The sequence below is a fragment of the Vicugna pacos genome, chromosome 34 (assembly GCF_048564905.1).
Source record: "Vicugna pacos chromosome 34, VicPac4, whole genome shotgun sequence".
Taxonomy (NCBI): domain Eukaryota; kingdom Metazoa; phylum Chordata; class Mammalia; order Artiodactyla; family Camelidae; genus Vicugna; species Vicugna pacos.
The window spans coordinates 22,408,695-22,421,939 of NC_133020.1; the positions used below are offsets into that span (position 1 = coordinate 22,408,695).

General features: G+C 50.0%; 1 protein-coding gene across 7 annotated transcripts in view; it reads right to left on the minus strand.

Moving 5' to 3' along the window:
- MICAL3 (microtubule associated monooxygenase, calponin and LIM domain containing 3) overlaps nt 1-13,245 on the minus strand; it is a 143,888-nt gene that overhangs the window by 72,037 nt on the left and 58,606 nt on the right. For all 7 annotated transcript variants that reach the window (XM_072954453.1, XM_072954451.1, XM_072954450.1 and 4 more), the window contains exons 2-9: nt 9,354-9,687; nt 7,660-7,867; nt 5,859-5,975; nt 5,360-5,461; nt 4,700-4,855; nt 3,652-3,752; nt 1,297-1,554; nt 827-942 (exon numbers count right to left, since the gene is read on the minus strand). In XM_072954453.1, coding sequence (XP_072810554.1) covers nt 827-942; nt 1,297-1,554; nt 3,652-3,752; nt 4,700-4,855; nt 5,360-5,461; nt 5,859-5,975; nt 7,660-7,867; nt 9,354-9,617 — 1,322 coding nt within the window. In that variant the 5' untranslated portion in view covers nt 9,618-9,687. The remainder of the gene's footprint in view (nt 1-826; nt 943-1,296; nt 1,555-3,651; nt 3,753-4,699; nt 4,856-5,359; nt 5,462-5,858; nt 5,976-7,659; nt 7,868-9,353; nt 9,688-13,245) is intronic.

The window sequence follows — 13,245 nt, forward strand, 5'->3', positions numbered from 1 at the left end:
TCTCTGTCAGCCCTGGCTTCCCAGTCCCACCTCCTCAGCGATCCCACAGGCACCAGACAAGAAGGGCACGGACTCTGGTCGGGCAGGGTTGTCAAAGCCTGACTCTAACACAACTAATTTACTGTTTTGTTTTTTCAAGTGTGCCAATATTAAATTTTTTAATAAAAAAAATCACTGATGGAAAAAGAACCTGCCATCAAATTTACCCTGAGTAACTTAAGTAACAGACTTAAACATCAGTCACTAATTTCATCTAGGACATGCTGGTTCTCTAGTTCTTCTGGTCAAGGTATTTGTTCTTCGTCAGCAAGCAAATCCTGGGTCTTACCTCATTTGCAATTATCTGCTTCAAAATATCTCTCTTGGGAGTTTGAGAACTTTACAAGCAGTCTGGTGTTCTCCTTTGAATTCAAAGTCAGGTTTAATTTCTTCTCTTATGTTAGTACACCTCCTGCTACCACACCAATTTTATTAGTGTTAAGTCTTTCTAGTTTAAGGACAAGAGGATTTAATGCAAAAATTTTAAGTTATTTGCTCATGTAACCATCACAAAGGAATCAGACAGCATCCTTCAGTGGTATACAAAGATTCAGATAACGCTCGTCAGTAACACATCTGATGTGGAAAGGGCTGAGAGAACATCACTTGGATTAGATCATCTTTTAGTTTCTATGATTTTATGAATAAATATCTTGCCTCTCCTCTCTCAAATATGAAAACTCTTTAATGAAGAAAGGAAGGGAGAGAAGAAAGAGGGAACTTGAACTCTGCCTGAAGAGCAAACACTCACACCCCCCTTTCATCTGGGAAGGACTTCTCCCATTACCTCTCTGCCAGGACTTCCAAGGGGCTCCTTCCTAGAGACCAACTTCGCACCATCCAGGCAGAGTCCATAGCAGCTAGGAAGCCCCGGGCTATTCCTGTTCCCATCGGCCAAAAAGGCTACGAAAGAGCAAACAAAGAATTAACATAAACTGCCTTTTAAAAGAGGGAAATAAACTAAGGAGCAAAGAGTTTGCTGTTGAGAGTAGGTTTTGGCTACTGTGCAGATACTTGGCCTTCTACTTCACTCACTGGCAGGGGGGCAAGTCACAAAAGTTGCAGGATTTCCACCTGCACTGAGCAAGTCGGGCTGCCGGGGCCTGGAACACTCCCCCGCCGCCGGGTACGCCTGCACTACACAAGATGCAGGTGCTCCCTCCACAGTCCCGGATCCCAGATTCTTTCCTAATCAACATGCCTCCTTACTACTTCCTCTCAAATAAATCACTGCCATCCTTAACTCTCAATACGCACCTCTAGTAGGCTGTCCCCAACTAGAGCCACTAACAACGGGTGTCCATTGTGCTCCCGCACCAGAGCTGCGTTCTCAGAGGCGTACATGCACGTGAAGTCGAACATGGCCACGTCGGGCTGTCCATAGTGATTGATGGCAAAGTCCAGGGACGGCAGCTGCTGCTGGGTGGAGAAGTCCGCGGCCTCCCTGGCATAGTTCAGCAGAGCCTCTTGGTCCACGTTCTCCCGGGAGAGCAAGAGCTCAGTGTCGGCGTAGTCCTGTCTCCAGAGAGAGAAGCAGCTGGATGGAAAAGCCCAGGTGGGACGTACCAGCCTACCAGCCCTGGCCACACTGCACATCAGACACCCTCTAGTCCCAAAGCCTTCCCTCCCCCCTAAAGTGACTCCACATTTCAAAAGAAGTCTTTCATGCAAATTAAAAAGAAAAGGGGGAGGCTGTTTCTAAAGGAACACAGGTTTCAAGGCCTAAAAACAGTCCCAGCTTTTCCCTTTACTTGGAGCAAGTCACTGCTTATTCAGTCCAATCCAATCCACCTCACGGCGTTGTTCTGAATACCAAATAAAATGATTTATGTGATGGTGCTTTGTAAACTGAAAAGCATTTCATAGCTGATGTTGCTATTGGCAACTGTCATCTTCTGGGCAGCAACTGGACCCCCACAAGACACTCAGCCTTGCACAACTCATCAAACCCAAAGGAAGAACCCAAAAGCTTCAGTGCTACAGAGATGTGTAGGTGGGAGCAGCAGCAGCCCAGGGGCGAGGAAGACACACACTGAAAATGGACAGAGGTTTTCAAAAGACACACGAGGTTCTGGAAGACACCGCAGTAACCCACCAACAAAGGAAAACCATGCGAGAAAGAGGAAGGGGAAGGGCTTCCGTGGGGGGGGCACTGAGAAGCCCTTTTCTGTTCTGGAGGTTCCTGGCACACTGAGCCAGGTCCTTCTTCTCTTCAAGTGGGGCCTAAGCCCTCCAAGTGTCCCTGATGGTACTTCAGTGGCCACTACAAGATGTAAAAGCCAAACACAAACACTCAGGTTGGTCCTGGAAACTGTTTGTTCAACACTGAGTAGGTGGCCACCATGGGTTCAGGATTTAGCAGCACACACAGAACGCATGGCTCCCTGCCCTCTAAAAAAAATAAATAAAAAGGAGAAGTGAATCAGGTCTCGGCATTCCAGATCGTTCCCACATAGTGACAGCTGATAACCACAATCCTGGCTGAGACAGCAGATTTAAGACTGACTTGGTCCTGAGGCACATGCACTAGCTACTTCTCACTGATAAAGCGTCCAGCTAAGTACATGCTGACCGTGCTTCAGGCAGAATGGCCCGTCTTCCTCACGTGCACCAAGGAGCACGAGGCCGAGAGACAGCTTCGAGGCTCAAGAGCGAGAGGACGCTGCGCCCCCAGCACTGCTCTCAGACAGGGCAACAGTGTAATTCAGGACGCCCTGAAACTCAGCTGTGTGTCTCCGGTGGAACTGCACAGGCCTGAATCAGCATATCCAAGGCCTCTTCCATCCACTCATCACAGACGACAGTAATTTGCAAATCCAGACCAACAAGACCAAATAAGACTCAAGAAACTCTCCCTGAGGAACCATCCACCTGTGGTTCTGACCTCACATTCAGATCATCATCTCAAGGAATGTCATACAGTCAGTCTTCTCCAAAAGAGGCTTAGTTGGACCTGACCATGGGTGAACCAGGGCCCCGTTAGGCCAGAAGGAGGTCTGAATCCAGCCCTATCCAGGCAGTGGTCCCTGGACCTCAGTAACCATATCTGCAGGAAAATCAGACCATTCTCAGGCTCCGAGAAACACCAATTACTGCTTCTCAGTCAAACTCCCTTCTTTCACCCCTTTCTAAAAGATAACCTATTAACCAACCAATAATCGGTCATGTATGGAATTTACCATAACCACAAACCAAATCACCCCAAATTAAACTGAATATTTACACACAAAATGATTTCTGAGATTTGCTTTGGGACAACCCAACAGTGGGAGTAGGGAATGGGGAGTGGGCGGGGTACCACTGAAACAATATTGGCCTCACGTGTTGGTAACTGCTAACTGTTAAAGCTGGATAAAAGGCACATGGGGGTTCATTATATGATTTTCTCGATTTTTGTTCACACTTGAAAATTCACATAATGAAAGATTTTTTTTTTTTAAGTTAAACTAAAAATGTCTGAGGAATACGGAGTACATGGTCCCTGGAGATGAGCAGGACACTCATTTTCATTCCCTCGCAGGAAAAACGCATCAGGCAATAAAATTCTGTCTTTTGGTAATCACGTGACCCAGCACAACATAAAAGGAGGTTTAAAAGAAATCCATGACTCACATGCAGTATCACTCCTTTGTCCAGTAAACTCTGCTTTTTGGCTGTCATAACAAAATAGTGCGTGTCATCTTTATAGTAGACGATGTTTTCCAAATCAATCCCTGCAACAGAACAGACGTGCACATAAGGGTTTGCTGAGAAGAGGGTCAGTTAGGGCAGCCAGAAAGCCTGTCCTGGTCCACAGACAGCAGAGCTGTGGGCCCCCAGGGAGGGAAGGAGGAAACAGAAAAGTGTGTGAGCCCGAGCGCACTGCCAGCACGCTCGTTCACGATCAGAGGCGGACTCTGGTTACCCTTGCACTGCTCTGTGCTCACCTGACACCTGTGATCCTAATGATGACAAGCAATTGTGAGCAGAAACAGGAGGGTAGGGAGAAGGGGAGGTCACCCTCCAGCTCTTGGGGGAACCTCCCTGAGAGCCATTAAGGTGACTACAGAGCCCTCAAGACTCCTACGAGCAGGACAGACAGATGCCCGGCAGCAGAGGGGCCACTACGTACTTTTTAATTCAATTAATCTAAAAAATAGATGTAAGGGGAAGAAGTCAGGTTCTAAAGAACAGAGAACTGAAATTTGCCACACATTTTTGTTGCGGCAAAATATCTAAGTTAATCTATTCACAAGCTGTCTTATAACAATCTCACCCCTTTGAGACTGTCCACTTCAAAATCAAACAAACTCAGGAAAAAGACACTCAACAGCTAAAGTCAGGTTCTCAATAATCCAGAGCTCCCAACCAAGAGCTCACGGCGTCAAGCAGCACCACATGGAGCCACGTGCGGAGAAGGGCTGAAGGAGGGCAGGCGGGAGGCAAGAGGGCTGCCCAGTCACTGAAACAAGGACAGAAGGCCCTGGGGCAGGACACAGCGATGTGGGAGCACTGTGCCCAGACCAAGTCCCGGAGTGAAGAGAGAGCACAGGGGCAAAGCCCATGGTGATGCACTGTTTTGTTATCACCCAATGACCACCCCCACCAAACCCACAGAGAAACAGATCTCAGGCAATTATTAAATGTCTATCCTTACTGTTTTGGAGGCATCTACACCAACCTGTGGCTTCCCTCAGTTCCTGGAAAAATTTTTGATTGAATATAAAAGCCACACCACTGATCTCTTCCACTTTGGCTTCTGCTGTTGTATTTCGGTTAATAAAATTTGCTGTAATGGCAATGGCCAGTTTGCCACGAAATTCTTTCCGACGAAATCCTACAGGGAAAGAAATTTTCAGAGGCGGCAAGAGCTGGCTAGGAAAGAAGGAAGATGGTGTAGAACAGGAGGGTATTGATGAAGACATCAGGGAATGCGGGGATGGGAACCAATGGGAAAATCTTACAACAGCTCTCCTCTACCTGAAAATTAGGTGTCTACCTCCCAAAGAATGTAACAACCAGAACAGACGCCCAAGCCCCCCAAACTAACACATGCTTGGAAATCTGACGATCAGAACACTACTCAGTAGCAGGGATTCTGCTTCACAAGAGGGACGCCACCTGCTCATTAAATGTGGGTTTAATCCTGCAGTGCCGACAGCTCAAGAGCAGCCTGGTGTCCTGGACCAAGAGGCTGGGCGAAGCCGGGCCCACAGTTCAAGCAGAGCAGGCAGCACACACAGGAGGATTCCCAGGCATGTGGACTCTCACCCAGGGTTGGGACTGGTAACTCCTCCTCCGCTATGAAGCAGGCAAAGGGGAGAGGGGCACAGCCCAGTACCTTCCAAGGTGTTCCTGCGGCCATCCCCGCCGATGATCACTTCAAACTCATATTCTGACACTGGATGGGTTTTGGGGTGCACCAGTGCCCGCCAACCTATCCCTGTGGATTAAAGTCAAGATGAAGGTCATCACCCAAACCACGTTCATATATCTAAGATATCTCTAGACACCGAGGTGCACAAATTAAACAAAACCCCAGGCGCAAAAGCACGGGCTACACACCAAAGGAAGAACCGCCTTGAGGAAGACTCACAAAGGAGCGTTCCTGGCCATGTGGCTTCTATAGTGAATCCAAGTACCTGTAATGCCTAACACCATGTCAGAGGCCTCCTCATTAAGCAAAAGTTCCTCAAAAGACATAGGCCGTACCAGAGGAGAAGCCCCTTAACCTGGCACTGAAAACCACCTGCAGCTCCCTACGGTCTTCCCCTCCATCTCATCTGTTCTCACCCACTCAGGGCCCTGTATCCCTCTTTCATTTGTCCAACCCAACTCACGTTCATTTTCTTGGTCCTCTGGAGGCTGTACGAGTCCTTGGAACTCCACGTTGACATGGATTTCAATGCCTAGGATCAAGGCTACCTTCAAAAGTATTAGCTGAAGCTGGCGTATACCTGGGTGAACAAGATTACACAAGTGAGGGCACATGGACAAGAAAGGACTGGTCAGCAACACTGCTTGGGGCCACCTGCCTGCCTCGCAGAGTTTATCCAGCTGTTCAGCACCTCTGGCAACAGGTACCTTTTTTGAGCCATGCTCCATAGCTTCTTTCCTTCTTCTTCGGGGGCAAAAACAATTCAGTGCAAAAGACGTTCTAGAGAGACACACCAGACCACATCCACCTCTTGGGTTAGGTGCTCAAAACAAAGGTTCTGAGATAACGCAAGCCTGTGGGCCACGGGCGACCCTCCTTTCCGTCTTCCCTGGCCCAGTCAGAGCCATGATTACGTAGCAGAAGCCACAGGAGGCAGAAGAGGTGCAGCAGTTTGATACACAGGCTGCATGACTTGCTGAGTTTCCCGCAGCACCTCCCTGTCATCCTGCTCCCTCCCAGACCTGCACATGCTCTCACTTGCTGGGAGGGAACCATCAGTCCAACCTTAGTCTCTCGCCACTCCGCCTCCCACCACTGTCCATAGCTGCAGAAACTAAGGCTCAAAATGACTGAAAATCTTGCTCATTATCTAGTTAGATTTATTTATTTGTTCAACATCCAGTGAGTAGCTACCAGGTGCCAGTCATGGCAACAGCCCAGGTCCACTGTGATAAAAGACTTGTCCCTCATGTGGGACCCTCTCAGCTACAGACAAACCCTGCCACAAGTAAGGCAGACAAAGCCACTGAATTAATGGCCCTTGGTCCTCTCTTAAGCCCAATCCTACCTGGCGTGTGACTAATCTGCTAGTGCACATTCTATACCCACAGACGACTGCATTACAAGATGCTTCACACATCACAGTCCATTGGATGGACCAGTGCAACAAACTGTGTTCAATGAACCGGGCACAATCGCCTCAAACAGCGGAAGGTCCAGTAGGTGAATGTATTTACAGGACACATCTGTGCTCAGAACACAAGATCCTTGGTCAGCCTTACCTGGAGTCCTGAACGATGATCAATAAACCAGACTTCACCTTCACAATGGAGACACCGAGTGTTCTGAACCACTTTTTGGATAGCCACTCAACAGGTATGAAGCATCAACTTTTATTTACTCTCCAGGCCCAAGCTGAGCATGCAGGTGACAGGAGTGCAGCGACAGCTACCCAGGCTGCAGACCTCGCGAGCATCACCTGAGCAAAGGGAGCCTGACAGCGACTCGCCAGGCACAAGCAGACTAGAAGTCTGCGGCTTCTGCCCCAGGGCTGTCCCCAGAGCATTTTGTTCTTACAGTAGGAGAGCAGCACTTTGCAGAGAGCTGCACACCTGTGCTTCTTCCACTGGACTAAGAGCCACCAGAGGGTTAAAGCCTGAACTGGTAGACTGTTTCCTAGCCTGGCCCCAGTGCCTATCCAACCACTGCAAGTGCTCGGTAAGAATTCAAGAACTGACTTAGAATTCCTTAAGCTAAACTCATTTTGTAGGAGACACACTGGAAGTTAAGAATCCTAGGTTATAGAACCACTGCAAGCGGGCATTCTGACTCCAAGCAGAGTGTGTTTTCTGAGCAATAGATGCTGACGATATCAGAACACACTGGGCTTTTGAGCATGAATCCCTCAGACAATCTGTCTGTCTCTCTACTGACAAGGTGGGAGAGGGTAGAGGGGATCCTCTAGGAGAACTGCTTTTACTTACTGATGTGGTCGATGGCTCCAGCACAGAACTTGCCATAGAACTTCTTGGCCCCTAGACCTCGAAGGTCATGTATGGTGAATGGCCAGAGATGCAAGACGTTGTTGCGGGAGAAGGCATCTCGTTTCTCAATAACGACTACCTTCGCGCCCAGTAAGGACAGATCAATGGCCGTGCGGAGACCACAGGGGCCGGCTCCAATGATGAGACACTGAAAAACACAGCTGCTGTCAGGGCAAAGGCAGTACCTCCTGAGCTCACAGCTACCATCCCCAAAAGCCCCCCACTACCAGGAAACCTTCCCACTCGTCTGGGTCACAGCCGAGCACCTGTAATCTGCTTAAGAGAAAAGCTGGTGAGTGCTCTGCATGGAGAAGACTGAGTGCGGGACACGAACTCATCTTGCTCACCCTGCAGGTCTGCAACACGTTTAAATGGGTCATCATTTCAACAGACGGTATGAAAACCACACCTCACCTTTCATCAACAGAAGAAAACCTTTTGGGAGGTTTTTGGAAGGAAGTGAAGCAGACTTCTGACACAGAGACACAGATCATTAAATACACAGCCAGGCAGGCTCAGCATCCTGGAAGGGACTTAGCACTTAACTGATTCCAGGAGGCGATTTTCAAGAGCCAAAGTTTTATGTGCTCAACGAGTTCCAAAATCACCATCCTTAGACTGAAAGTCCAGGGAAACGACCTTGAAGATCCACATCCCAGAGAGGTGCTCACGAAGAGACTGGATACTTCTATCCTGACTAGTTCGCATGCATGTGCAAAAAGAAAGACATGCACTGTTTTCAGCTTTGAATTCCTTTTATTCTTAATAAAACTACAGAACTCACTCATAAAAGTCATGTCTTTAATTACTTGAATTCTGTGGATGAATATTACCCAAATGCAAACCCATGATGGTGGGGCAGGTGCAGGGCTGGGGAGGTCTCTAGGTACCCACACAGGGCAAACTGAGGCTCCTGAAAGGACATTAACAATACAGCCACGAAGTCATCTGCAACCTCATTCCCCAAACTTCTCACAGGAAGTGCTCTCACACAGGAGGACAGGAGGACGCCTCCCCTGCATGGGCAACTCTTCGTCTCAGGTGTCTGCCCAGGCCTACCTGCTTCATGGAAACTCTATTTCTCTAGATTGTGAAGAAAGCAAAAGAAATACTTTGGTTTACGAAGCCCTTGCTTATCAAAATAGACCTCTGGAATATGAAGAGGCCTGATGCCTACAGCAAACCCCCAAGGCGGCAAACTCTCTACACCTTGCCAGACGCCGGGTGTGGACAGGGGCTTTGTGAGGATGGTTTGGCAAGCACCACGCAGCCACGTTCAGACAGGATGCTGACAGGCCTGACTGCCTCTTGGCTCAGTAACCTGCATCCTCCCAACAGTGTAAGATTCAAAACAGGGCCTTGGCAAAATAAAACAGTTGCCGTACCACCCAACTCCAGGCTTGCTCTCCAGCAGTCGAAATCCTGAGTGTTCTGCGTGAGCCCACGGAATGAGAACAGGGCCTGGCACACGGAGCAGCCTGATGGACAAAGGTTCACCGCGGAGCAAGCTTGACTTTCCACCCAGGCTGTGGCCTGGCTGCCTGGTTCTCACCCAGCTACCTGCACCCAATCCTAGCCTCCCCTCTCCAGTCAAGTCCTCAGGTGAGTGACCAGGCTGGAGCAGCCGACCCTACCTTGGTGTTCGTACACGCCTTCCCCTTCTTGTAGTCCTTGTGGCTGCCCCGCTTGTCCAACTTTGCCCAGAGGGCCTTGGCTCTCCAGTAGTTCAGCTTGGACTTGAGCTTGTGGTAAAAGGAGCGGTGGTCCTTAGGCTTCAGTTCCAGGTGGTCACAGAGCTCCTGGAAGGCCCGGAGGGTCCCCTTGCAGGTGGTGGCCTGTACGAACCGGTCAAAGAGGACGTGAGCGCGGTTTGTTGTCTGGGTCTTCGTCTCCTCCATGCTCCCCAAGCGCACACCGGCAAAGAAGCCAGCAGGCAGCCGCTGGTCCAGCTGACGCGGTTACGGTAACCTAGTAAAGAAGGAAAAAGGGGTGGTTGGCAAATCCAAATCTGTACTTACACATCTTCTAGGTGACACAAGTAACTCCCTCTGAGAGAGGAGTTCCCAAGTGGAATCAAGCACGTGCCTCCTGTGCTCCAGGTGCCACCTGAGACACTAGGGGTGGACAGATGCCTGGACCACACTGCTTACGGGGTCTTACAGTTCAGTGGGTGAGACAGACTCATGAGCAGAAAGTTAAACACGCTCTACTAGGTACAGGAGAGAGGCACAGGGATTCGGGAACACAAGGGAAGAGCACCTGAGGAGGGGTCGTCACTGAAGATGAACCTCTGTAGGATGACAGAGGAGTCCATCGGGAATGCGTAAGTGTCAGCCAGGCAGGGAAAAAATGTAGGACATGGGAGAGGAAGCAGAACAGGAAGGCTTGCAAAGGACTCTTACAGACGAGGAGGCAAGAATGATGCCCAATGGGGAAACACTGATAGCAGGCCAATGGATTACAAGCAGAAGCAAACATTTGTGAGGGTGGGGTGGCGAGCTCCTCTCTGAACCTGTCACGTTGGAGGTTCAAGGCGCTCACTAGGCAGTCAGACGTGTCTGAGGCTCAGGGGATCACAACACACAGTGACCTATGAAAGCTGCTAAGATCACCCAAGGCAAGTCCACGGGAGGAAAAGGGCCTTGCGCTCTGGGTGAGGTCTGGACTCACCGATGGAAGGGACTGGCTGCCAAAGACGAGCTCTCTGAAAAGATAATGAGGCACAGTGGAGAGGCACAGGGCGGTGTCAGAGGCCGAGACAGCCTCAAGGTCAGCAGGACTGTCCTGCCTCGTGGCAGCAGGTGGCAGGCGGCAAGATTTTACATCCCTTCCATTTTCACAGCAGTAACGATGCTGCCCACTCACCAAAAAGCTCTGAGACAGAAGGCGGAAGGCAGTCTGCTTCCCAGCCTGGCCCCAATGCCTATCCAATCACTGCACGCATTGCTTTCCACCCTTCAGTTCCCCCTAAATCAAAGCTTGTTCCAGGTAGCAGTAAGCAGCAAGAGAAACAGTTTAAAGTTCCTAAAAAGAGCTCATTCTTTTCCTCACAAGCCAATACTTATCTCACAATGGCAGACAGTCAAAAGACAGCTCATAAGCAGCACGAAAGACCAGATGTGTTTATCCAGAGACAGACAAAAGGGGGACATGTAACCCAAGGACAAGAAACAAAGGTCCCAGCGTGTGTGCCCCGTCGGGGGCCCTCTGGCCTCCTCTGCAGGGATTCCAACCGCTTTACTCGCTCTGCCCTTCGGCCAGCATGGTGTTTGTGATCTGGACCCCACAGACCCTGCTGTGTTCATCGACGACTTTAACTCAACCCCCCGAGTTACAGCATTTGGAAGCTATGAATGCACCTGCCCTGGTCTCTCTGCCTCTTGTCAAGAATGAAACTGATTCTTCTTTGTTCCTAAGCAGCAGCAGCCACCTTCCACCCCCCTGCCCAGGACTCAGAGCACCATGTTCCCACTGAAACCCACAAGCATTTCTGAAGGCCTTTCCCCTGCCATACACCATGCTCACCCTTCCCCAAGAGTCTCGGCATTTACTTTCAATGAAGAGTTCTGATGCGCAGGCTAACATTCCCTTGGATGGCCATAGCCCACTCTGCTTGAAATGAATATTTACTTCCAAAGAGCTGAGCATTTCCAAATCAAACCCCACCACAGACCTTCGTTAATAACTGGCCCCAGTCCCTCTGCTGATATAAAACACTTTCAAATTAACAGGTTTCAGCCACTCCCAGACAGCAGCAGAGTGTCTGCTTCCAAGCGCAGGCAAGTATTAAGTGCCCAGTCTAAGGGATTTTGACCTGCAGATCACTAATGACAACAGATAAGCAGAGGCAGGCTGGTTCCTGGACCGATGCACCTGAGGAAAGACTACACCAGGTCAAGTCCCCTGGGCTGCCTCTGCAGGCCAAGTGCCCGCAGCAGGGTGTGCTCTGCAGCTCTGCTGGTTAGCACTGCCTCCTGTAGCCAGGGCTCCACTCTGAGAGCAGCCAGGGAGAACTGCAGAAGGGCCACTGCTGCTGGGGCTCTCATTCCTGCAGGTCAAAGCCAGGTCGTGCTCCTCCTGGCCGCCCCCCGGAACACCCCCATGTGCTGTACGTCCTAGTAGCCTGGGAAAAATCTACACTCATAATCACAGAAAGCTGCAGGCCAGGATATCCTAGGGGCTGAAAAGGTATTGAAGGAGGGGCCAAGGGGAGTGAGGGGCCTGGGAGGGAAGAGGGGGAGGTGCTGCTGGGCCTCCGGGCTTTGGTGCCATTTCTGCCAGCTGACGACAGCCAAGGAGCCATCCAACAGCAGCTGACTGCTGACTCAGAAGCACACTCCTTGGCTGTGGAGGAAAGTGCTGGAGAGACAGCCCATGCAGTGCATGGAAGAACACAGTTTACGTTTCTATTTATAATAGTAAAAGGTTGTCACTGACTCATGGCTGGTCTGAGAACACTCAATCTCCAGCTCTTAGAATAGACAGGTGGGTGGGAGAGATTTCTCCTTAAAAATAGAAAACGGAAGGAGAATCAAAACAACAAAATAAGAATTATACTTCAAGGTTAAGAAATCAGAGTCAAGCGTGGTTAATTTTCTCCTTAGCCCACTCGGTTGGAGGTGCGACTTGTCTAAGCAGCTCTCGGAAGTGGGGCCTGCGGGAAGGCATGGTTTAGAACGTTGTCAGGAGGAAACTCAGATGACAAGTTCACTTCAGATTACAGAGATTCCTTCATGTTTTGCAGAAAAAAGGACCAAAGTGTCCAAACGCCTTGAGTTCCTGATCAGTCTTTCTGCAAAAGGGCCGCTTCAGCCACCATCATTTGTGGAGAGACTGAGTCCCTTGCCTGGGGCAGCAGACGGAACCAGACTGCCTGGGAATAAAGCTCTCCGTCACCGGTAGCTGCTCCCCGCTCCTGTGACCCCTCCTGGCTCTGAGATGAGGTTCTCTGGGTCCCCAGGACGTGAGTTCCAAGTACAAGGACAGTGGTCTTTCTTGTGCATTGTTTCTGCCTCCATCCCATCCTCACTTCTTCTCTGACTTCCCATTCCATTCAGCAACAGACGGATACTCAGCACCCTGCCGAGCAAACAGGAAACCGGTGTGCAACCCTCATCCTGGGGGCCTGCACTTCTGTCTCATCCACCACTCCTTATCTGCGCCTGCAAGTCTGCAAGGACGTTGTTTCAATGGCTCTCTCCTTCACCAGCTGAGAGCTTCCTTAGGGCAGGGCCAGGTCTCTGCAGCTACAGCCTGACTGGTAGTAGAAACATACCAGTGTCTGTGGAGTTGACACAGGGAAAGAATTTCTCACAGGAGTCCATCTGGGGGTCCAGTAGGTCCACACTGGAAGGACAAGTCCTGGGGGAGAGCGTTAGCCATGTCCTGCATGGCTGGAGGAGCTGGAGAACAGGGCAGGTGTTACAGAGGAGTGCCACCAAAAAGTGGTATCTAAGAATGTGGTCAGAGTGGGCAGGCAAAAATACTCCAAAAAGAGCAACTAACAAGAATGCAGCACTTTTCTTA